Source organism: Lissotriton helveticus, chromosome 6, assembly GCF_964261635.1.
Source record: "Lissotriton helveticus chromosome 6, aLisHel1.1, whole genome shotgun sequence".
Taxonomy (NCBI): Eukaryota; Metazoa; Chordata; class Amphibia; order Caudata; family Salamandridae; genus Lissotriton; species Lissotriton helveticus.
The window spans coordinates 709,512,996-709,539,420 of record NC_136067.1 but is presented as its reverse complement, the minus strand read 5'-3'; the positions used below and the strand labels follow the sequence as shown (position 1 = coordinate 709,539,420).

The 26,425-nt window shown below is 43.5% G+C and overlaps 1 protein-coding gene across 1 annotated transcript in view; it reads right to left on the bottom strand.

Moving 5' to 3' along the window:
* The window catches only part of CFAP206 (cilia and flagella associated protein 206), a 603,144-nt gene that overhangs the window by 473,842 nt on the left and 102,877 nt on the right, over positions 1 to 26,425 (bottom strand). Inside the window, exons 2-3 of the mRNA XM_078648188.1 lie at positions 13,085 to 13,192; positions 9,972 to 10,055 (exon numbers count right to left, since the gene is read on the bottom strand). Coding sequence (XP_078504314.1) covers positions 9,972 to 10,055; positions 13,085 to 13,192 — 192 coding nt within the window. The remainder of the gene's footprint in view (positions 1 to 9,971; positions 10,056 to 13,084; positions 13,193 to 26,425) is intronic.

The following is a 26,425-nucleotide window of genomic DNA, read 5'->3' as shown; positions in this document are numbered from 1 at the left end:
TCTTCTAGTCTTCCGTTGAGGCTTTGGTACAGCGGGGAAGCAGGATCTAGTTTTTTCAACAGATGTAGAGTGTACAGGGCAGCTGTTTGTGATAGGCAGCCCTGTGCTGCAGCAGTTGATCAACAGTCAATTAAGTTCCTGAATTTACAGTGGAGTTTCGGGTCGTCTACAGTACAATGGGCGTGGTGCGAACTGCGTGCTCAATTAAATCTTATATCAACAAGTATTTGCAATGCACTAGGGGCCGGATGTACCACCATTTTTGCATGCGCAAACGGGTTTGCGAACCTGTTTGCACATGCAAAAACAGCATAGGGAATGTGCAAACCCTATTTTGCAACTGACAATTTTTTGCGATTCGCAAAATAGGGTTTTGCGACTCGCTATTAGGAAGGGGCTTTCCCTTCCTAATAGCGAGCGCAACCCTATGTACAAATGTTTTGCATCCGCAATTGCGGGCGCAAAACACTTGCAAATTACCACCCTCTTCAAGAGGGTGGTAATGTGGTCGCAAAAGGGAAGGGGTCCCCTGGGGACCCCTTCCCCTTTGCAAATGCAGGGGAAAATATTTTTAAGGGCAGGAAGTGCCAGGAACCACTGCCTGCCCTTAAAAAATGAAACGAAAATATTTCAATTTTTTTTTTTAATGCAGCCCGTTTTCCTTTAAGGAAAACGGGCTGCCAAAATAATAAAAATTGCTTTATTTAAAAGCATTCCCAGACATGGTGGTCTGCTGAGCCCAGCAGGCAACGATACATGGGAGGGCCTGCCATTCCCAATGGGGTCGCAAATTGCGAGAGGCTTATTCATATTCATGAGCCTCTCAATTTGCGACCCCATTGGGAATCACTAACAGTGTGTTACACATTGTTGTACATCCAAAATAGCGCCTCGCAAATTGCGAGTTGAAAAATACTTGCAATTTGTGAGGCCCTATTTTGGGCGTCCCACATCTCGCATTTGCGAGAGTTTAAGCTATTGGCATTGTAAATGTCAATGCCTTTTATTTATCTGTTTTGACGATTAACACATAAATAAAAGGCATTGTCATTTACAATACCAATAGCTCAAACTCTTGTAAATACGAGACCTATTGCATTTCAAAGAAGCAGCTACCATTGTCCGGGCTGCTTGCAAAGTGAAAGCGCGCATGGCGTCCTGAATGTTGCCGGAAAGTATGTCGTACCTGCAGTAGGTGAAACTCAAATAAAGAAAATAGCGCTTACAGACTAAATAAGACGTACCATGTAACAACCGAAGTAAAAGGGCCAGTCCTCATGGGAGGTTATAAATGAAGACAAGGTGGTACTAAGGAGGGACTAACAAGCCCATGAACGAATCAGAAGTCAGCATTTACTAAGGACGATGGCACAAGTCAATGACAAATATGGGCAGAGAGTGGGCTGGGCTTTAAATCCATACTCGAATACAGCATGCCTTGCAGAACAGCGCATGCGCTGCCCAGGCTCGACCTAAAAAGGTGGGCAGAAGGACAGGCAACAGCACAAAACTATACCACATTATGGACTAGTTTAGGAGTGAGTAGGCTTGCTGGCCATACATCCTAATCCATATTCTATACTTTCACCTGCCCTTTACTTCTAATAATTTACATAGAATAATTGAGTTTTTCACCAATCTTCGTTCTGCCTTAGGACCAAGTTCTTTGCCGAATCTCCTCTTTTTCAAAGCACAATCAAGTAATATTTTATTGAGAACCTATTTCTGCTGTACTTTTGCTGCAAACAAATCTGCAAATACTTTCATGTTGAAGAATTTAAGAAGAGTCCCAATAAAACTCTTATTTAGATATTAGTATGGCACTGGAAAAGGGACTGGGATTTATTTTCAGGAAATCAAAGCAGGGTTTCCCTGACCTTGAAAAGAGATGGTTCACCACGCAGGTCTAGAGGTAAGGTGCTCCAGAGGACAGCAACTCCAATGGAAACATCTCTGTCTGTTTATGTCATAATATGGACCTTAGGGACAAAAGCAATTGACACACACATCGAAGAGCTCTTCCTTTGTTATACCACGCATATATATTTCAGCCATAGAAGAATCACTATATGGATAATGATCATGGCCTGGTTCAGGATGGGTGTATTATGTTCCCAGAGGGCCAAGGGAGGCAGAAGCATTCTGAATCAGCTGCAGGTAATGCAGAAGCATCTCTGGTGTTGCTAGATGAATTGTCATTGTCTTGGCTAATTAAGCAGTTTATCACTGGTACATGATGATGGCTGTCAATAAAAGTAAGAATTATTTTCAACAACTTTAGCTGGAAGAAGCAGAGGTTAGCAACGTTGTCTGTTTTGGTGTTCAGCGACATGTTACAGTCTAGGCAGGTGCTCATAACCAACACAGGGGTTACTGAAGGGGGCATTAATGGCTTAGTGTTTATAAGACTGACCTTCATAAAGTTGGTTGATATCTACCACCCTGTGAGTGAAAAGAATTCTACTAGTGTGGGGGATTACAATACTGTCTGCTCTGAATGGCAAGCCAGCCCAAAGATCACCTGGAAGTAATTTATATACATTTAAAATCGTGCCCCAGGAACGTGAATTACATTCAGCAGAAGAGCACGTGTAGGTATTAAATAAATGCAGACAAGATAGAACCCTTTTTACATCAGAGCTGTGTACATTGAGCTTAGACCAAAAGGGAAATTAGGCCTGTGAATGTTGGAGATATTTCAAGACAGACAGTAACTATTCAAAGGCATTCAAAGGTAGTGCCTACATTGAGAGGAGGTTGACAAGGATGGCAAGATCGATGGTATCAAAGACATCAAACAGCTTGAGTAATATCATGTTCATCATTGAGCACCCATCTCTGTAGATCATCTAGAGTAGACACCACCATCAGTTTGGTACTTTCACCTGAGTGGAAACTGGCCTAGTAGGGGTCCAGCAGAATGTTTTCTTCTACAGAAAATTGAAATTGGATGTAGACTAGTTTTTTTCAGCAATTTGCCTAGATGGGGAAGCAGTGAAACAAGCCAGTAGTCAATTAAGTCTCCTGAATTTACAGAAGAGTTTTTATGAAATGGTTTAATTATTGCTTTTTTCCTAACTATTCGAGCAGTTCCAGAGCTGAGTGATTTATTAAAGATTAAAATAGCTCATGTAGCAGCTTGGGCCCAAGTAAATGCATCCACTTAGCCTGATATAGGTGCTTTGGTGAACTTGAATGTAGCTATTATTGATGATAGCAAGAAGGACTTACTCCTCGGAGCTTAGAATAAAATGGTCCAATGAGCCTTTACAAGATGAAACGCAAGGAACTGCTTCACAAAAAGTTAGGTGTAGGGATATTTCACTTCTCAATATCATTGTAGATTTTTGATATTTTATCAAGAAATTCGATTAGCTATAACAGAGCTTACTATAACAAATAACAATGGACTGGACCGGTTGAAGTATCTGCAGCTCGCTAATATTCTATAAAGTTCCTCTGCTAGATTGGGGGCTTTGTCTGTACATCCGGAGAAAGATTATATCTTGCCTACCCTAATTTGCTCTTTCTAGGACTTTCAGAGGCTTTCAAAAGTTGTCCTCACATCTTGGATGCACTTCCTCAAGAAATGGTGAACCCCAAGCTTAAATTTGCCGAGTTAGATCAAAAACCAAGTGTAGGATTCAAGTCTCATGCATGTGAGTGCTCTTGTTGGAGCTGGCTGGGCAATGGCAAATGAAACAGCACAATGGTCAAGAGAATGTCTTCAGCTATTGTAACCAACCTACTAGTATTAAAGATAGGACCTAAAAAAAAATCAGAGGCATGAGTAGGCCTTGAAATGAACAGTTTGATATTAAAAATCTCCAGAATCTCTTTGAACTGTAGAAGCTTCAAGCCAGAAGATTAAATCGCCCAGAAGAATAACATGTACCTAAAGTGAAATGAGCATTCCTATATCTTTAGTCAATGAATTAAGCTTAGAGACTACTTTATGGGGCGACCAATATAGTAATATGAATTTCAGTATAGTGTTCCTAAATTTACAAACAAAGACAATCTTAACCAATGTCTATCGACTGGGCATCCACATCACCCCAGGTTTATTACTCCGGTGCGCAGGGTAGATTTTGAAGTCATTCCGTACTAGCTCACCCATACTATGACCAGTACTATTTGATAACCAGAGCATATCTAATTAGATATATCTCAAATAGGTAAAAACCAACAATTTGATATCCGTGGGGAGCCGCTGATCTCATAGCACATGGCATCAGCTTTACTCTATATTATTTTCCGGCCATTAAGAAAGAGAAGGTAGAACGTTTGCACAAAAGAACCAAGTGATACAATTCATCTTTCCTTGATGGATAAAAAACCTCAGTTGATGATTAAATAGCACAAGAAAATAAGGCTAGTAAATGATGTGGGCAGAAAAGGTTGGCAACCTTACAGGGGGAGGGTGAAGTGTTACAGGAGAAGCATTTTATACAGCGTAACTGGCTGTTAGCTATGTATAGGCGAGGATGGGCGCAAACGTGCTTGCCTTCGGCACTCCAATCACATGTTGTCAGTTCACTGGATGCAGTCACTCAGAAGAGACCTAAACAACATCATAGGTGGGGGAGATGAAAAAGAGGGCAGTTGCAACTATAAACTAGGTGGGTACCTTCAGAACACTGGAATGTAATAATGCCACACAAGCAACTATGGGGCTAGTCACAGGGAGGAACCCTTTCAGATTGATTTAGGTAGAGTGGTCTAAAGACCTCCCATACATATTATCAGGTGTCAGGCTACAGCGCTAGTTACAACTCCTTCATTTACTCATCATTTTGCACCCAACCTTCTGCCCAGTCCCATTTATTGTGTTTCTCCCTCCTCAGTTCTCTCCGTCCCTATCCCCATTGGACTTTGATATTTGTTTGTGGTGTTGCGGCTCTGTTTCTCTTCTTGTGGGCAGGATTCCTGGGACACCTGAGGGATAGTCACAATCCAGCTACCCGTCACACTGGGTAAATAAAGACCGTGATTTGCATGGCCTTTCATCAGGAAAGCTGCAGTGTCTAGCCTCCTGTTCACCGTTTAATGTTGTTTCTGCTATTATGTTTGCCTTTGCCTCTAGGGCTACGTTTGTATCTACAAATACCACAAGCGTACAAACATATATGAATATTCTGGCATATTGCTTCTTCGCAGTTTTCCAAACCATCCTTCCCACCTTGAAGCCTGGTTCCCTTCACTGTCCCAGAATCTCAGACGGGAGGTGGGTGGACCCACGCGGGGAAACAGAGATTGCCATCAATATTCTGCATTTGCCTGTACAAGGGTAGTAACACCTTTGCTGTGCACACACACGATGAGAAGCATAACCCAAAGTACTGTGTAATAGCAGATATCTCATCAGTGAAAGAAGGCAGGTAAATAATTGACCTCAATTACATTGGGGATTCTACTGTGCGATGGACATATTATGTACCAAGTCCCACCGGGAAACCGAAATGCAACTGAGGTAAAGCATTTTCCTACCTTCTTACAATGATGAGGAAAATGACAAACTTGAGATGAGATCCTTTACAGAGTTCAGAGTCAGAAATTGCACAGGTAACTTCTCAACCTTAGGCCATTCACCAGAGCACAAGCACGACCGGAGTCAGGGCGCTGGTGGCGCCCTGTGCAACAATCATTTTTGGTGCCCCCCAACACCCAATGACCGCCTCCTTGGATTCTCTCACTACCACTGGCAAACGTGCCCCTCACATCTCCAATCATGTTATTGCTAAACACATGCCCCCCCCCCCACGAAGTCAGCACCCCCTCCACAGGTCAGTGCCTAGTGAGACCACGCCTGTCGCACAGCCCTAAAGCTGGCCCTGACTGGAGTGCTACCAGTCACACATTATGTACTAGGTTGAAATGTCTAGCACTGTGCTGACAGCTGCGCAACTTTGATTTTTTCCATATTTTGTACCTTACCCAATCTATTTTCCTCTGCAGCGTCTTCTTCAGTGAGACCACTGGATGTGTGCCATATGATTTGTTTGGTCCACTGGACTTGAGGAGCATCCAAAGTGTATCCACACCCATGAGTGCCTTCTGTGAATGGGAGTACACCCACTGATCCAGATATGGGGAGACTGAGGTTGGTGGTGATATTCATTTGAAGGTCTAAGGGCGATTTTTATCGGTTACCCTGCTCTGAGCATGTGCTGTGTGGCTGTTAGTGTATACATGTGTGGGGTCCATGTACAGTGTGACTGGTGTCCTCTACGAGAATACATTGCATTTAGCACAATATGCTTGTTTCCCACCAGGTAGCATTGTCCCGATGGATGTAACATCTTCATGTAGCTGCAAATGAGGCTGGCCTCTTAATAAGCCCTAAAGCATCTGGTAACAATGGAGCAATCCACAAAAACAGCCTCCCAGGCAAAACAATTTCACCCGCAATACCGCCTGGAAAAGAACTGTCGGATTGCCATATACACAATCAAACTGGTTTTGCCCAGCACACAGCCTACCTGCTTGTGGGATGATAGCCCTGCGACCATCAAATACACATCCCACTGACCGTAAGCTGCACATCTTCCTCTAGGGTATTAAGTTCAGGAAGCAGCCAGTGAAGTGGTTTGAAGCTCTGGATGGCAACAGAGTCTGGATATAAACACTGCACAGCATCTGATGGGCCCTGCTCTCCTGCCCTCCCATCTGTCCTAATCCCTATTCACGGAGAGGTCAGTAGTCAGTCTTTCCTTTACCAGTTCAAGGGTTTCTGTTCATGCCGAGTGGGTGGTGATGGTAAATTACAGTTGCAGAGTGCTGCTGTACAAGAATTGTGCTAACCTCAATGACAGTTGTAGGTATGCAGGGGAGATGGCGTCTTATGTGGAGCTTGAGGTCATCCCATCAGAGACAACAACTTTTAAGTACAGCTGGGAGTTGCTTCACAGACAGTTCACAGATGTAACGGGCAAAAGTGAAGGAACTCAACTGGAAGGGTTTTGGACCATCCTTACATCTGTGAGATGCAGGAGCTCACAAAGGTGATGAGCACCTCGAGGGAGATTCACACAGGGTCATACATCAGTCTTGCAATGCAGAGATCAGGCGCTCACAGCAGTGATGGACCCAGTCATGGGGTGCTGCTTGTAGGGCTACACACTTGCCTTTTGCTTGAAGCCCCTAGTGAGTGAGCAGCTCGATGTGTTTCCCTTTGACTGAGTGGGCCATTCAATGTTGTTCCTGGTCTCAGTTGTACTTAGCAGCACCAGGCATCTCATGGCACAATTGCCTCACCGGATCTCAGGCTTTAGGTGTGCAAGGTACCTTTTAAGCATGCAAGGAAGTCTAACTCCTTCTCAATAAGGCTCAACAGCATGGATCTTCTCCAGAGTCGTAGGGGTTTGGCCCTAATCAATTAAAGAAGGCAGCCATGGATTCGATCTCTTGTCCGGTTCTCTTTCTACACAGGCATGCAGTTCTTCAGCAAAAGAAAAGGTGAACACTGGAAAAGCAAGCATGGCCCGCTTATATCTAGGTCACAGGACAGTGGGCAGCTCTAAATACCCACTTTAATTAATTCCAGTAGAAAAAGGAACTCTAAAAGAGTAGCAGAGTGGGATATGCAGGAAAGGGTGTGTCACTGATCTCTGACTACCATTAACCATATGGAACATTCAGCAACTGTAGGGGCTTCATACATATAAGAAATCCCACAATGAGGTATCACACCCTGCATCCACCCAAGCACTTACATACAGATGCAGCATACAATCAGATGGAATGAGGAGATTTCAGTTCAGAACAACAACACAAATTTAAAAGGGGCAGCCAGTAGTCAATCCCTCAGTCAGGTTCAAGTAAAAAGGGCATGTATCCCACAACTAGTATCCGGTGTTAGTAGCGACACAGACAGGACATGGATAAAGCAGCTGCCATGTTAAAAAAAGTTCCACTTTGGGTGGTCTTTTGAACTGTAACGAAGTCTAGCACTGTTAGTAAACAGGAAAATAGTCAAACAGAGCACTGGTGACAAGACGTGACACAGGTCTCTTGAACCTAAACAATTATCATACCTTCACTGTGTTAGTCGTACGACTATCTTGTGTGAAAGACGTCTGGTCAGACATTTAATGGAATGGCCCTTAAATGTTTTGTGTAAATGCGATGTGTAGTCATAAGTACTCAGTATTTTGTTGCCTTTGACTGAGTGTTTTCTTAATTTCACTGCCTTAATTTCACTGCAGGTTCTACCACCACCATTTTCTATATCTGTGGCACCTGGACTAATGTTATGTACACCTTGCTGGAGATGTTCGCTTTATTTCCTTTACTGTATAAGTATTTGTAGCATTAACAGAACAGCCATTTTTACGTCTCACCTAAAATGGTTTCCTGTCTGGGTCTTTCAGCTGTGGTATACAGGGAATAACATACTGTGTCAAAACAAGCCACTTGTCAGTCTTGTTCCCTTTCTTGTAGAATATTTGTTTGAGTTTGTGCAAAGAGAGCACTCTGCCCCATTTGTTTGCAATAAATTTAGCTCCTCTACCCCCACCTACCTCAGTTCAGGCACCTTCTTTGTGCTCTCAATGGTGTTGCCATCTAGATCACCTGACACCAGCTGACACCAGCTGAGGTTTCCCTGGACGGACTGCACCCTCTCTTCAGCTCTAGGGCCATCCTAAGAGTTACGGAGACCTTTCCGGCACATCTGGTGAATGTGTCCCCCTCAACCCCAGACTGACCTGCAGTGCGCGCTAGGTTGAAAGAACACCACAGGATGGCTTCTGACAACGGAGGCCCCTTTGCCAGAAGTAATGGTTCATTGCTCTACTTTTGCTACTCTAAATAAACACCTGTTCTTTATAGTATAGCTATAACCGTACATAGACTTCTAGTGCATGAGATACTTATGTCTTCTGTAGCCAATTTCTAAGACGACTAATACCTTCTTGACTGGTCCAACATGTTTGTCCAAGCTGCTGCTTGAGGCTGCTGATAAAGTGCACCTGCTGTTAACCCAGAACCCAGCAAAAACATAAAGGGGTCCTGGCAAAGTGATAAAAAATGCAAAAAAGGCAGGTAACCTGAAAATCTGCTGCATATCTGATCTGTAACTGGGAGTGACACATTGACAGAGGGAATAGGCAAAGAGTGGGGACCTGTATGTATCACACAGTAAATTTAACATATCTTTTGTAGACTTACGAACACAACACCCTGAATATCACATTGGTTATGCACTTTCCACTGCTAGTGCAAACGAGCAATGCATTAAGGAGAGGAAAGTGAGGTAATAGACCTTAAAGCTCCTTGTTACACTGCCATCAGTCAAAACTTCACGGTCTTAATAAATACAAATCTGATTTCTTCAACATCCTAAATTTAAGGGCACGTTACTAAAAATGTTCATAAAGGTCACTTGTTTTGTTTTTAAGCACCATGGGCCGCAGAGCTTATTTTTGTTATTTTCAGACGCATGTCCTAACCTACATTACACAAGGATATGAGGCTGGTCCGGAAGCCTTAAACCTACAACGTGATACATCTCATTTATTCAAAAAAAAAAAACCACAAAGGTCCTGAATAAGAGTGATATGTATGGTAAATCTTTTGGGTTTGGCAGCTAACACATACATTTTAGGAGGTCAAACCTTTAGAAGATTATGGTGTGAAAAAGGCAGAAAAAGTTTCAAGTTTCAGGGCATGCAAATTAGACATTAAGCACCAAAATCCAAAATCCAACTTTTTTCGGAGAAAACTCCTAATTGGGACTTATTTATACGACCCAATACATTCCGACCCAGCTGAGTCGGATTTTGTTGTGTCTGATAAATGTCAGCCCAAACACCTGGCCCCTAATAATGATTGTCAAAACCAGGAAATATTGTGCAATGAAGTACACTGGCATTCTATAACGTAAATACTCTAGTATTGCTGTTGAGCTCTTAATGATGCAACAAAGGGTAGAGAAATCTAGTAATCAAGTAGTGAAAGCACTCAAATACCTTAATTAATTTTTGTACATCGGTTTTTGTGAGGGTTCGGTCCACATTAAATCCATTCCTAGAATCCAGTACAACAGCTTTCACCTATGGTAAATGGTACAGAATGTTATTCAGAAACATGCTTTAATTTGTGACAGAAAGTACAAACAGAACGTAGCACATAAGGCACTTGTCTAAGTAATATATTGATAATGCTTGAAAAAGCTCTTCTTTATATACTTTTGGACAGAATCTACATATTAAAGAAATAGTTTATGATGTGCCAGTTATTCCAATTGTCGACTAAACAAATCAACTTAAAAGTCAGCTATACAAACGAAAATGCACAGTAAAAGAATTCCTCAATTTATTTTATTTAAACTAATGCTGGTGGATTTTATTTCTTCTGTTTATGGCTTGTATTATTTATTTTGGAACGGTAAAAGCGGCAACACATTGCTAAAACGTTTTGAGATCTGGCTGTTGAACTCCATACTTTTTGACCTCTGGTCTTTGTACTGCACACCTGGACACTTTCATTCAGTGTGGCTAATTTCACATGTAAATGAAAACATTTAGAAAAATATTAGACTACCAGTAAAATGTTTCTCGGCATTTTTTTATGAGTGACAATGATTCGGCACCACAATATTGTTTGTACTTTATTGTAATGTACATCTTTCATTGCGATGATTAAAAACAGGTGTGGGGTTTACAATGCCTCCTTGATCGTTCATCAATGTAATCTCTAGGTTAAATACATTTCCTTTAGATAGATTTTTTTTAGAGTTGTGTATAGCGCACAGGGAGATTAAGTGATTTGCCCAGAATCACAGTTGCCCAGACTAGAACCTGGTAACCTAGCTTCGACGTCGACCGGTCTATCCGTAAGGCTACATCCTCTACCTTTATAGTGGAATTAGATATTGTCAAATGACCTCTTTAAAAGGTGTGAAGGTTTACGAGGCTTAATTCGATAAAAGCAAATGGACCTCACGGTGTCTTACAGCAAACCACGCACCTTATCTCACTTCTCACAGTATGACCACCAAGAACCATAGTGGTTTCCGGCATTCTCATATTGCCTGCTTAAACAGTCTGAAACTATGGAGAGCCTTGTTTTATGGAGGCAAAGGGATCTTGCAGTATTGCAAGTGCAAGGTCCCTGTGTCTCACTTCACCTGCAATTTTTCCACTCATTTCACAATGAAGCGTACTCCCTCAAGGTGTCACTCAGTCACCTTCAAATGAGAAAGCTGCTTCCAATGGGCACCTCGAGCCCTCAACCCAAGTTCTCTTCAAATAGGACTGCACTTGCAATCTCTAATTAGAATTGCTCAATACAATGCCACATCTATCCCCCTGCAATGCTCATTTTTCACGAAGAACTTGATTGTGGTGAGCTGTCTTGGAGTTAGAACATGAGTCTGATCAGACCATGAAGGAGACAAAGTCACACTGGTCCAGCATGCCCCTTGCACAGAGTGTATCAAAAGAATGCTCAAAGCCGGAACAAAATGGAGGCAGGATCAAGTAACCTTCTTCATCACACCCCCTGAACTGTGTGAGTGTCTCATGGGCAGGGAATCAGAAAACCCCACTGTTCTAACATTGCATGACTAAAGGATGCCCCCTAACATTATCCCTCAATCACACATGGCACGTGTCCTTTTGAACTATATGTTGTTAGTGCTGCTTGGGTGGTCTGCTTAAATAAAAGTGACCTATTATGTGCATACGGATTAATTTGAGTAGTGCAAAACCACCGCCTTGCTGAGCAAGTCACCACTGTTGGTGTAATGGCTAGAAAAGAAACCCCAAGCGTTGCTTTCCCATTTTAAAACAGACTATTTCTGAGGTACATTGAGCTGAAGTGCAATAGATTTGCTACATATTTAATGAAAGGATATTTCAGTTTCTTGAGTTTAATTAATATTTCTTGTTAAAAAGGAAGGGCATGATGTACGCCGACCACTATGTCTGTGATCACATTTTAATAAACAAAATATATTTTTAGAATGCGGCCCGTTTTCCTTAAAGGAAACGAGACTGCATTTTAAAGAATAGTTTATTTTTTTTAAAAGTTTGTTTGAGAGTTGCCATTGGTCCCTAGCATCTCTACCTGCTCCCCAACAGACTTTTTTGTAACATTCACAAAGGGGAATTGGTCCTAAGGTGACCCTTCCCTTTTGCAAATGTGTTACCCCCTGCCCCCACCTTGGGAGTCAGTAACTTTTTTAATGTTTCAAGGCTGGATCACAGTTGCAAAACACTGACAGGGCCTTTAACGCATCACTGTGTGGACATGATGCCCAATTAGAGATTAGTTATGAGTTTCTAAACCCATTTTGTGATTCGGCACTACAAATACTGAATATAACCAAATCGCAAAATTGTTTAGTACTTAGCAAATAGCCACTTTTCAATTTTAAACCCTCAGATTTTGCGATTCGCAAGCTTTGAAATCACAAAATTGCTACGTACATTAATCCCCAAATTTCTCACCGTATCCATCATCAAAAGAAGGGTGATTCTGCAAGACCACTAGTGGACAATATAGCCTAAGAAGTTTCTTTCCTGGAACCCTTCATGTAACATAAATACAATGGGCCTTGCCATGATGACCACATACTTGAAGCTGACAGATCATGGTCCCAAATGTATTTCATGAAGACATTTTTAAAGGCTACCTTATAAGTCAACATTCTTGAATGGTCTTACACAATGTATTTAAAGTATTCACATGATCTGTGTAAACTAGTCCGAAGTCTAATATTTGGTTCTAACCGCAGCTATTGCTCTACGTGAAATACAAAAAGAAGAATACAGATAGAACTCCTTGGCACTAAACCATGGTAAGAGCTCCACAAACATATCTGTGAAGACCCATGGTTAGGTTCAATGAAACCAAAGTTGTTTCTTGTCTACGCGCTAGCAGATCTATGGTAGAAAGCGCCATATAAAAATAAGTTATTATTGTTAGAAGCTGTTGCCGGCATTTGGAGCTATTTAAGAAATAATTCAAATTCTAGCTCCTACAGGTTTTCTACTGTGAGTAAGGTTCACAGATGTTTGATCGCTAGTGTGATAATACTGCAAATGACTCTCAAAGCAATACATAGGTCTCTGCTTACCATAAAAGCCACCAGTGTTTCTGAAACAGTCTGTCCCTTGGCTGCGCATTCGTGGGCTATTTCTCGAATTATATTCTTTATAACGCTTTCAGCCTGAGTGTGAGCCATCTGGAGGAAAAAATACATTTGATGACATTATCACAGAGTCTAACATTAGCACACACTGTATTGTGTACAAGATTCTTACCCTTTACGTTTCTTGCATTGCTCTCTTTTATTGTATTTGTAAAATAGCAAACTGTTACTCCATAAATAATGGCAGTCACACACTCGCCAAGTAAAATATCTTGTTGTACCACCAGCCACAGAAACTATGGAGTTGTAAAGCTGTCTCACACACTGTAAAACACGTTAACATTACAAATGTATTACACATGTCAACAGTTATGAAAAAAATACAACTCAAGATGTCGACTCCTCATTTTTAAAATGTAACATTGAAAAATATTCCATACATAATACATTACAAATAAAACTTTGAGAGAACACAAACCATGCAATGTCTTACGCGCTATGTGTCTACTACTCTAGAATGGTTGAAGACTTGACAATGCACTTCCAGGGCCAGCAAAGAATGCAAATGGCTAGTGCTGAGAAGGAGGAGAGTAAGATAAAACTAACAAAATAACCATTAATGCCTATTTTAGGTTTGGCTAAAGACTGTTTTAGCTGTCTCGCAGGACTTCATGTCAGTAGAACACACAACATAATATACACAAAACATAGAGGCTTTGGGCTATTCCTTTTAAGCAACTGGCTTATTTGGGCCAACTACATCCATGCATTGGCTCAGTGGTGGGGGGGGGAGGGGTCACATCTAAGCATCAGCCTATGGCATTTTGTGATGTTTACATTTTCTACAAATCAGTTAGACATTTGCAATGAAGTAGTTTATCTTCAGCATCACACTTTCTAAAATTGCCATGGCATTAATGACATGGCGTAATCAGAGGTAACTCCACAGATGAGATGTTAATAATTAATCATAAAACATTAGGTTGCTGTACACAGATGTGTGTGATTTACGAAGTCTAAAGATGCCCTCCACTCAGATCAAGACTAAGTATACAGTGCAACACACGCCTCTTTAACGTGTATGCCTTACTGTGCAAGCTTGAAATGGCCAATAGTCAAAATGAGGATGGATCTTCTCACACACATGTAATGCAGATCCACTTTGTTCCTTTGTGTAGTCTCACATGGTACCTTCTTTGAGTTAGTAACAGTTGTCTAATTCCATGGATGTTGATGGCTGAAAATTTCTTCCTGGTAACACTTGTTCAGATTCCCAAATTTCTCGAGACCATTACGCCGAAGCAATGCTTCAAGGTAAACTCTGGGCATCATGTCTGCGGCTATGAACAGGATGGCTGCACAGACATATTCCCTTCTCAGCTCCCAAAAATTATTTTTTACCAAGACGCAATATAGGATACAAAAAAAATCTACTTTATTAGGCGCTGAGAATTGCTGCTGCGAACCAGCATAGAGATTGAGTTAACCGAGTGGATCTTCAGCCAAGATGGTTAAAGAAACACATCTTCAAAATACAACATTGACTGACGGCCAAAAGAATCATACGATTCTGGGCAACTGTTCTTCCTTTCCAATCTTCAGGGATGAAACTGATATCAGTTTAAAATTCACCATATTCCACCCACAGTCAATCTGGAAACCTGGGGCTTTAAAATGCTAGTAGAGATGTAAACATTCTTTTAAGGGTTGTAAGGAGATAGTCCCTGAAATTACTGATAAAAGAATGGAAGGCCAAGGGTTTTTTCGGTACAGAGACTACTAGGGTCGGCTTCCTTCTGGCACAGAGGCAGATACAATGCATTGTTTGCAGAGATCCTTAAGAGCAGGGGCACTGGTCTCAGCCTCCAAGTGCATAATATGCATAGGACAGGGTCAGGAGGAGATTCCAATTTGAAAAATAGAAGAAGAGTAGTCATGGTACCTTCCAGTGAAATTATACAAAGTCTGTGGGTACTGGTGGGAGACATACAAGGAAGGAATGCTTGAATACATACAGTTTTCTTCTTGTAGTAATCTGAAACACCGACGGGTGTTCTCTGATGGAAGAATAGTATAGATGCGTCGTTGGTGGCGTTCTATGTAGCGCAATTAATATGTGCCAGTTTCACCTTAATCTTGTAGGATCCGAAAGCCATGATATACAGATCCCGAGAGAAGCTAATAAAGTCCAATTGTAAGTCTTGTTCAAGAAATGTGCACAATTATTTTTAAGCAGTTCACTTTTCAGTACAACATCTATATACAATATTCTATGTGCTTTGGATTTTGGCCCACAAATATTTAACTGGTTTAAGCTGCTGAATATTCACCAGGCTGCAATAGATCCGTGCAAGCTAAGTAATATCCTCCAGCTCGCAGGGCCAGAGGGACACTTTCTCCCTTATTGTTCAAACTGGCTATGGCTACTGATGCTTCCCACCCTTGTTGGGTGTGTGTCCCTACACCACCATCTGCAACGCTGTTGGTCAGGTCAGGAACATGCTCTGTCCATGGAGCACAAGTTGACATGTTGTCTTCTTACAGCAATGCTGCACCAAACTTGTGACAATATCGAAACACTAGAAAATGAGGCACTTCAGCGGCGAATAGTAGAAAAAAAATAACACCAGTGTATGTGGCATTGAGAAATGGTGTCAAACATATATTGCATGAATTCAAACCACAATGGCAAAATGATATGATTTTAGAACATTTTGATCTGATCTGGGTACAGACTAAGGGGCAGATAGCAAAAGAGTCTATGAATGCTTGGTTGAAACTGTTGCAGTTTAACTTTGGACACCAAACTTATTGCACTTGTTATCAACTTTCAAAAATATATCACAACACATTTGTTACGTTTCCCAGATGTGAGGTGAGAATGACAAATTCTATCACAAGACCCAACCAAGGCGGCATAGTCCTAAAGTAAGTTTACTGACTTGGTGATGGGTTCTGGTAATCAGACACTAGCAACGGCCTAAGAGTCTACTGCTGGGCAAATGTGATGCCCTAAAACATGATGTTGTTAAATAGGCTTTATAACCAGAGCAGATGAAATTGTAACTGGTTAAACATCCTGAGACTCTGCACATATCACTTTACTTCCACATGCCTACATTTTTCTAAGGACTCTGACCTTGTGTCATGTAACTGGCGCTCATGTAAAGTGCTCCAATGCCTTTCCGCCAAGGCCGATGCACACAGGCTACCATGTTAGGTCTAACGTCACTTTGGCCTAGTACATTTTCCTGCTTGAACTAACTGATAAAGAGTACAGGCCCCCGTAGTGTCTCCCCTAATGGTTGTTATAGCATTCGGCAATAAAGAGTGTGAGATACAGGGTTGTTGGCTGAGTGGGGTGTCAATCCTACTCAAGCAACAGTCACAATCCCTGTCAGGGTCAACCACAAACAGGAATAAAATGAAAACCTAACACAGGAAAAATTCTAAACCACTTTGGGTAAATAGAGTACATTACATTTTAATAAATTATTTGACACCAAAATGACAAACATCCAATCAGTAGAACTGGAGTTATGCATTTGTAAAGTTTAAGGAAAAATACCTTGCCAGTGTACTGCTCTGGGGAAACCTTCCTTTCCACTCCTATGGTCTGGCTGCCCTGGTGTCCCTCAAAGCAGTGACAGGGATCCAATTCACCTTGACCTGATCGAAATGCTGACTTCCACCCTCCGGAATCACAACTCTACCCTCCGAGTTTACCTCTAAACTAAAGGAAATTAGGGTATGGTTTACCTCCTGCCCTTGGGGTTTACTTACCCCTAAGGCCGTATTGACCACACCTGCAGCGGTCCCACCAGTGGCTGGTTTTTTAGGACATACAGAGTCCCCCTGCTTGTGTACTAACTGGAACACTCAAAGAAGCGGGGGTGGCCCTGGGTCACTGCCCACCAAAACCTCTCCCCTGTTTCTCAGAAGGGGCATGGGAACCCTTACCCAACTTTTCTTTGGGACTTTTTCTCTGTTTTTCTTGACTTCCCCCTCACTCTGCCAGGGGGGAACCTGAACCACCCTTCACGGTGTCTCTCCCAGGTACCTTCTTAGACATTCTGGTACTGTCCCAGAGGTCTGCCACCGAAGTAAGCTCACTGGGATCAGGGAGCTTACTGTCCACTAGGAACTGGCACAGCTCTGTAAAACAAGTAATGAGCATGTGCTCCCTCAAGATTAAGTTGTGCACCCCAACATTAGTGTAAACTCTGCTGCCCCTCACCCAGCCATTCAGTGTTTTGCTGAATAGTCCAGGAAATCCACCCAAGACTAGGTTGGTAGTTTGTTGCTGTCCCTGATCCTCTGACGGTACTTCTCAGGGGTCAACCGAAATTCAGGGAAAAGGTTGGTTTTCATTGTTGATGTACTTTTTCTGGTCACCCACCTCAAGTGTAAGAAGTGTGTCCCTCCCCACAGTAGGCGTGTGTTTCCATCAACTAGCCCCCCAATACTCCTCTGGCAACCTGTGCTTTCTCAAGGATACTGTTGGATTGTAAGGATTTGTTATTTACCACCAACTACAAGTTGGTGGTTGTTAGAACCGGGGTCTCTAGTTGGCAGGGGTATGCACCCTAGTCCAAGTAGGGACCACCGCTTCCGACCTGGTAGCTTGGCGCAGAGCAGCAAAGGCGTAACTTCAGAGGCAATGTGTAAAGTATTTGTGCAACACGCAGCAGCAGTGACGCAATAAGAACACTCATAAAAGGACACCACACCAGTTGTTTATAAAAATATAAAATAGCTTTATCTCAAAATTATGCAAGGTCCACAATTGGTAAAATCAATAATCCAGTCAATCCAGTTCCAGGTAGGACCAAACTAAACCCAGTTCCTAGGCAAGTTTAATAGTAAAATAAATCCAGGTTTCAGGCAAGGTCATTAGTAAAATTAATCCAGATGGCACATTGCATGCTCTTCTCTGTACTGTCCCCAAGTGTTCTCTTATAGTACCAAGTTTGTTTTTAGGGATACTCGTGTGGCAAGGAGTTCACTCTAGGAATGCCATTATGATCAAAGTTCACTTTAGGTAGGCTCTTATACTCCACATTCACGGTAGGAACGTCCTTGTGGTAAAAGTCCCCTTTCAGCATAATGAGGGGGCCTCTCACAGAAATACCAACCCCAGTGTGAGGGTGCACCTATGGCCCATGAATAGTTATATGCGTGATGTCCCTGGCAAGCCGGTAATGCAGTTATGGCCGTCCCGCTATGGGTTTCCCTCAGTCCCCCGGTCTGCCTTCGGACCAAAATGCCCTGCCGCACGTACCACCTGCTGCGTGCACACCCAGTCGATCAGAGCCCCACCTCCGCCGACTCTCACGCTGCTCCCAGTCCCGCTGAGCAGTTACCTGGAGGATGCAGACTTTCCTTCTTGATCGCCGGCACTCACCAGATTCGGGGGCGGCGGGAAGCCTCGCGCTCCTCCGTTCCCAGCGCGGCTTTCCTAGCGACGCTCCCCGTTGCTGGGTGATGTTACGCCTAGCCAATCTGAGCGCGGCCCTCCCGGTGACGCGCTCCTTGCAGGGGCAGTCCCAGCGCCTCCACCAATCCCAGCGCGGCGGGTCCTGACGTAGGCAGTGACGCGCCCGGGGCCCCGAGACTCCCGGGCTGCAGCGGTGAATAAGGCGAAGGAGGCTTAAATGTATTTTGAACCCAGGCCCGCGGCGGTGACTTCCGGGCAACAGTGCAAGTCTCGGGCCAGCAGCAAAACGGCTTGACACGCGCAGCGCCTCGATCCCACTGCAGCGCTTCGAAGCACACCACAATCCCAGGCGGCGGCGGTGGCTTCAGGACCGCAGCGCTTCTCTCCTCCCAGCGCTTTTCAGCACAGCTAGGTCCCGGTGGTGGTTGCAGTGACCTCGGGGGTAGTTTCAGTAGCGTCTTGTCTCTGGCCCGCGGCGATGATGTCAGGGGGCACAGCGCTTCACTTCCACAGCGCCCCAGGGAACCCGGGAGCTAGTGGCGATTTGTGTACCACAGCGCTTCAATTCCATTCACAGCGCTAAGTGGCACAGTTCGGTCCCGAGCAGCGGCGGTGACTTTGGGGGTGCCAGATAAAAGGATTCCACACCCTCCAGAGGCAGTTTCTAAAGGTCCCAGGGCCAGTGATATGGTCTGCAGGCACAGAGATGCAGGGACAAGTCCTTATGAGTCGTTTTCCCCAAAAGGGCAGTACTTAAAACGATGTGTCCAAAGAAAGATAGTATTGAAAGAGACTCGTAGGCTCATTAAGGTTCCTCACTTCTTCTTTATTCGTGAAGTAAAACGTAGTACAGCGACACTGAACACAACAGCAACCTCCACCCTTCTCCTTCAGCAACTGACTCTCAACCTACTACATTCTCTCCGAGCATGCATTCCACACATTCCACACGTGCACACACTTACACGCGCTAACACACACACAAGACATACCACGCGCACAACACTACACATACAACCAATACCACACACCCTCCTCCTCAATAACTTGAGTCACCACCAAAAGAATTACCCTAACTTAAAATCAGAAAACCGGACAGGCAACTTCCTTGTTCTATTACCACGGCGTAGAGTCTCACCTTCAACACCAATATTGGTACAAGATGAACCAACATCAACAATATCTCTAACACCACTTCCTGTGTCACATCTGGCACTACAACCACCCGTACTACCAGTTGACGCCACGTCCTTCATTAATCCAAAATCATCACCTAACATATATCCACTACACGTCCCTTCATCAACACCACCAGATCGTGTACCTACCGCGTCATCCCTCTCATTGCAAAAACTCAATTGTCGAAAATTCCACCTTTTACCATCTTCCAACTCTACTGCACTGCCAAACACCTTCATTACCCTCAAGGGTTTGGACCATACACTTTCACCCTTCAACACAATCCTAGGATTCTTTACCCGAACCATTTGACCTATCTTAACTAAAGGCCAACTACATTTACCTCCATGATACTGCTGACTGCGATCCTGATACTTTTTGACCTCGGATCTGATTTCTTCATCAATATCGTTGTTATTACACTGCATTTTATCATTCCTTTTCCTCAACCACCAAGGAACTAACCCAGTAAATGGTTTCCTACCTCTCAAAACCTCAAAAGGTGTTTTCCCTGTAGCTGAATGCGGGGTAACACAATATGCAGTCAACCTCTCTTGTAGAGCTTTCCTCCAGGGTAAACCTGCACTCAATGCCAATTCAATCACTTCCTTAACCACCCTGTTGAAGCGCTCAACTTGACCGTTACTTTCGGGATGATATAGTGATGATTTGATGTGCTTAATACCCATTACTACTAGGAATTCTTCCATCTTTTGTGACACAAACTGAGGCCCATTATCCGAAACCAGAACTTCCGGGACTCCTTCCCTTGAAAACACATCTTCTAAAAACTCAATGACCACATCCGTAGACATCCCACTTACCATTCTTACCTCGGGCCATTTCGAATAGTAATCAACTAATACGATAGCATAACAATCCTTTGCTGATAAAGCTGAAAATGGACCCATGAAATCAATAGCCACTTTTTGCCATGGATGCTTAGGTAACTCCACCATAGTTATAGGCACACTTAATGGCTTTGCCACCTTATCACTGGCACCACAAACTTTGCAATTCCTCACTAATCGATCCACCATGAAATCAACCCCTGGCCACCAAAACCATTCTTTAATCCTTCTTTTAGTACTGGACATACCACCGTGCCCCACGTAACTCTTCTCAACAATGTCCTCTCTTAAGCTAACTGGAGGCACAATTCTGTCACCTCTTAGGACAATATCATTAACAACACAGAGTTCCTCTTTAATTTTTGAAAATGCAGCACATTCACCCCGTAAGTTGGACTCTCTTGGCCAACCATCAATTATGAACCGTTTAACCTCTTTCAAAACAACATCCTTGTCCATCTCGCACATCCAAGACGCCTCAGATACAATACTATTGACATCCTTCCCATCTATCAAAAACACATCCTTGATGGTAAAGGCGACGTAGGTGACCCGCTACGGAAGCTCAAGAGAATGTTTTTGGCATCATCAAGCTGCAATGGAGCGCTCATGTACAATCCACTCGCGCGGAGCGCACATATACAATCCACTCGCGCGGAGAGCTGATTGAAAAATGCACAACACAACGGCACAACACAACGGGTGAGCGTTGTTGAGGATAATTATTTCAAAGAAAAATTTTACCGCTCAGGAGTTCTGTCGTCCAGACGTCCACCAGATAAGAATAAGTCAAAGGCAGAAATTCCAATTTCCAGGGATAATAATCCTTTAAGCAAAAAATTTTTTGAAGAATTTGACGAAATTGTGCTCAGTGTCGCTACTAAATCCCATCCTCGTCGCCATATATTGAAAGAGGCTCATTAAGGTTCCTCACTTCTTCTTTATTCGTGAAGTAAAACGTAGTACAGCGACACTGAACACAACAGCAACCTCCACCCTTCTCCTTCAGCAACTGACTCTCAACCTACTACATTCTCTCCGAGCATGCATTCCACACATTCCACACGTGCACACACTTACACGCGCTAACACACACACGAGACATACCACGCGCACAACACTACACATACAACCAATACCACAGATAGTTCTCTTTAAGTTAAAAAGGGTACAGTCCCAAAAAGGCAGTTCTTGTAAAAATGATGGAGACACTCTGGTGGTGTTTTCTTCAGTCTCCTCTTGCAGGGCAGGATCAGCAGACAGTAGGGCAGCTCAGCAGGTTGTGGGGCAGCAGTTCCTTGGAGCAGTCAGCCTCCTTCCCAGTGGCAATCCTCCTGCGCAGCAGTCCTCACTCCAGCAGGGATTCTTCCAGGTCCAGCAGTGTAACAAGAATGTGAGGCCAGGACCCTCCCTTATATATCTTTTTAGTCTAAGGGCTAGAAAGTGGTGGAAGTGTCATGTATTCCTATAGGTTCTGAATCGATCCCCCTATTCCTGACCCTATTCTAGTTAAACAAACCAACAGGTTAACTAGCAGTCAGCCCATGAGGCAGAAAACCCCCATGATGCAGATACCGTTATCTGACGCAGTCACACTACGGCACAGGAACGTGTTATCTGATTAGGTCATAACGCTTGCGATCTAATTAGACAAGCGATATTCCTCCAGCCCCTGGTAAGGCATACGGAGTTCTCATAACAAATCAAACCTATGACAACCTGGGCAAAACCCTGCGGCCATTGTTTTGATTTCACAGAGAACTTCAGTAAAAGAATGTGCTAACGAGCAAGTCGTATGACATCCTTATTGACGTATCTATGTCCATCCTTACGTCAATCTCGGCACCTTAAAGGTATAAATATTACCGATCTTGCCCTATGCAAACACACGCGTGGTGACGAGACGGAGCAGCCATACTTGCCGAAGCCAAGAGCAGAGCAGACCCCACTGGCAGCAGCCCCGCCTTCCTGACGCGCTGAGAGACGCGCTGCTTTCTCCTGCCGAGAATCCAGCACCGGCGTTTCTGGGTAGCCCTCGCAGGCAGCCTGGAATATCGAGACCAGAGAGAGAGATACCATTCCTCATTCATCCTAACTTCCAGGTACAGAACTGAATAACCCCTCACAGAGAATTCTTTAGTTATTCACTTGGCAAAAACAAACTTAACTTAAACTGTAACTTTCTATTCCCGCCCACGTATTAGACTTAGGTCAGGTACACGGGGTAGGCGTATCTAGAAACACCAGTTGAGTACGTTTAGTCAAATGTATATGTGTATGTAATATATTTTATTCATTTTAAAACATCTTATGGCTTAGAAACCATATCAATGTTTTTACAGTATTATTTTATACTATTGCTTTTAATGTATGCACTTTACTTAGCTATAAGTATTGCAATAATATCGATCCATTTCTCTTGTATGAGAAAAGAGACTGATCAATAAATAACACCTTTTTATTGAACACGCCCGTCTCTTCCTTTTCTCTACATTCTGATGAGACTAAGAATGCACGTACTGACTGAGTAAAATAAATTGCCTTTTGTTCACACGACTCTCGAGATTTACTCTTGATTAGGGGAGAGCAAAGTTGTCATGTTCTATGGTTGTCAGAAACTAAATCCCTTCTTGTCTAATCAGGGAAGTTAAGTCCTCCTTGAACATTCGAGAAAGTTTCTAGTGAACTCTGAGCTAAGCTGGCAAACCCAAAACTTTAAGTCTAGTATCGACAGTAGTAGACCTAGTTAACGTCTGGCCTAGGCCTCTACTGCTGTAGGTATTATTCCAATGCGCAGAGCCTATTGGGATGATAGGAACTACACTACATGGCGCCCAACGCGTTTGGAAAGGGCGATAAAACTAACGTAAGACATTTAGAGTAACTCAGTCGTGCTTTCTCACTCAGACCCCTTTTCCCAAATACTCCAAAGACGTCTGGAGTGGGTGAAAGGTTATATCCGCCAGACCTCGCAGGAGGGAACTCCTACGTATGGTTCTTGGTATAGTCAACGTTGAAGGATAAACAGTTCCAAAATATTGTGCATCTAATCTTTGTTTCCATAAGAAACCGGATCTGCAAACAAAAGAAATAACCTTCAGGACAGTAAAATGTCAGACAATGAAGAAGAAAGAGAGGCAGTTAGATTAGCAGCTGAACTCGCAGCGGCTGATGCTGCAGCACTAGAAGCGGACGGGGATATAATACTCATCCCGGTCATCAAAAGGAGATCTATAACCCTGAAACTTATAGAAAATGGACTGACACCTAGAGGTGGCATACTATTCATGGATACATTTTCCAGCAGCAAATGCTGTAACAAAGTACTTCCACTATTACAAAATAGAGGAACCTCCTAATGAGTACACTCCTTTCGAGGAGGTGGAAGTACCACTCAAATTCCAAGAGCATTTGCTCTTATTTGATGGCGCCCTAAAACATAACAATCACATCACCAGGCTCGGTCCTTTAGGTAGACCAGGAGCAACGTGGCCGGTCCTAGCCGGATACACACCACATCCAGACATCAATGGGATGTCTGTAGCAGAGCTGTTAACACAGCTAAAACAATTAATAAAAATTCATAGACAATTAGTTCAGTATGTGATGCGGACTTCAACAATTCAGCCAGCGATTAAACTTCCACAGCTGACCCCTCACCAGGGGAACACAAATAAAATTACACCACAGAACATCCAATCCTGCCTAGGTAAAGTACCGGCTAAACGGGAACAAATACCATTCTGGTTGGCACAGAAAATTACCCAAATAGAGGCGGTGTTTCCTGACACCACCCCGCTAGAAAAGCACTGGATTCTGACTATCTGTCTCCCAATGGGAATCGCACCACACATAGAGGACTGTGACACTTGGGGTACAGTCTTTGCTTCCATCTACACAAAAACGCACGGTGTTCCATCCATTTCGGTAATACCAGATGTGCTAAAACAAATTCAAGATGAATATGGTCCTGAACCCGCTTTAACTCTTGGTATGAAATTACTAAAAGACTTCAAGCAGGTCTCGGCTATATTATTAGCCAACATAAAGGGAGAAGCAGCAAACGTGGCGATCCGCCAGAGGTTAAAAGAGACAGATATAGCAGACCAACCAGCTGAAATTGCCAGAATCACAGAAAAATCCTATGAGGAACTAGGTAGAGATAGTTTAGGTGGAATACCAGTAAAACCACAACTGACTGAAAGTCCAGAAAAAATATTTTTTAATAATAATTCACCAAAAAAGAACTGGGATGGAAACAAACAATCCAATCCTAAAGAAAAGAAATTCCAGTCCAGAGGAAGGTCTCCTAGGCGAAGAGAGAAATCTCCGAACCAAAGACACAGGTCACCCCAGAGTGACCCCTCTGGGAAAAGATATAACCTTAGAAATAGGGATAATATAAAAAAGCCTGATAGATATCAAGACATTGATACACGTCCCTCTCAATCTTTTCAGACTTCCTCGCAGAAATTCGAAAGAAGAGGACGATCAGAACAAAGAGAAGAGCACACCAAGTCCAAAGACAAGGAACCTGCTCAGCTAAAAAAGAAATTACAATTTCCAAAAAAGAAGGTAGCCAGTATCAAGGTAGTTAACAATGCCGAGAATACTGAGGACACAACTGAAAAACGGAGAGTGGGCTCAGACAATGCTAGACAGTGCAGCAGAAGTGAGCATAGCTCGCAAAGTCCTTATGAATCATCTGGAGACAGTGGACACGAATGAATATCTTCAAGTGGAAACTGCGGACACCAGAGTTAGCAAACCTCACAAGATATACGAGATAACATTACGTATAGAGGGAGATAAGACTAGGAAAATAAGGGGACTATTTTGGGATAATCTCTCCAAGGGCTATGATATCCTTCTAGCTGAAAAAGACTGGCCACCAGAGTTTGTCAGGGAGTGCCCTCATGGCGAAGAAATAATTATGCCTGCCTTCTCAAATCAAATTCCAATTCATAAAAAATACACACTTGCTAGAAAGTGGGCAGTGGCTTTAGCTCCTGCTTTATATAAAAATCACGTGGGATGGGATGAGGACTCTCCTCCTCACAAAATCCAGTTAAAATCACAACCAACTGCACAAAGGCAGTACCCAATTAAGCAAGAAGCTAAAAAACAGGTAAATGAAATACTAGATCAGCTAGAATACCAGGGGGTGATTGAAACTTGCACCTCACAAATGAACAACCCTTTGTTTCCGGTCTCCAAACCAGACAATTCATATCGTCTAGTTTTGGATTACCGACACCTTAACACATTGTAGCGAGGTGACCGGGACAGTTCCCCACAGTAAGGGCGGCAGTGAAGTTTCCTGGTGGTCTGTACATGACGAGGATATGGTTGCTCCTTCTTCACAGGACGATCCTTTCGCCTGGGGAAGACCGTCGCAAGAAATACAACACGGCCCCTTTAACTGGCCGACGGAACAGGACGCCGGGACTGCCCATCGTGACGTGTCCTTCTTGGCATTGGATAAAGCCCCGGAAACATGGAGGTCGGCGTGTGACGTCACCGACTCGGGAGGTGACCGAGAGGAGGAAGAACGCCGGAGAGGGAAGGAGAACGCGACGCCAGGACGAGAAGCAGACGAGGCTGGGAGAGAAGAGGCTCTGTCAGAAGAAGACGTGCCAGGAGGCCAACGAGACCGCGCAGCGCCGTGCCGCACTCCCGAGGGAGGAGTGTGGCTACGACAGGTACGGGATCGATTCTCGAACTGGGTGGGAAGGCGGGGACATGCACCCGCGGTAAAAAGAACCTCTACCCTTTAGTATCCTGCACTACCCTCCCCGTGGTAAAATACCCTCCCTCACGCCTATCACTTAGCCGAAGTTAACAACCAGACCACCGGAA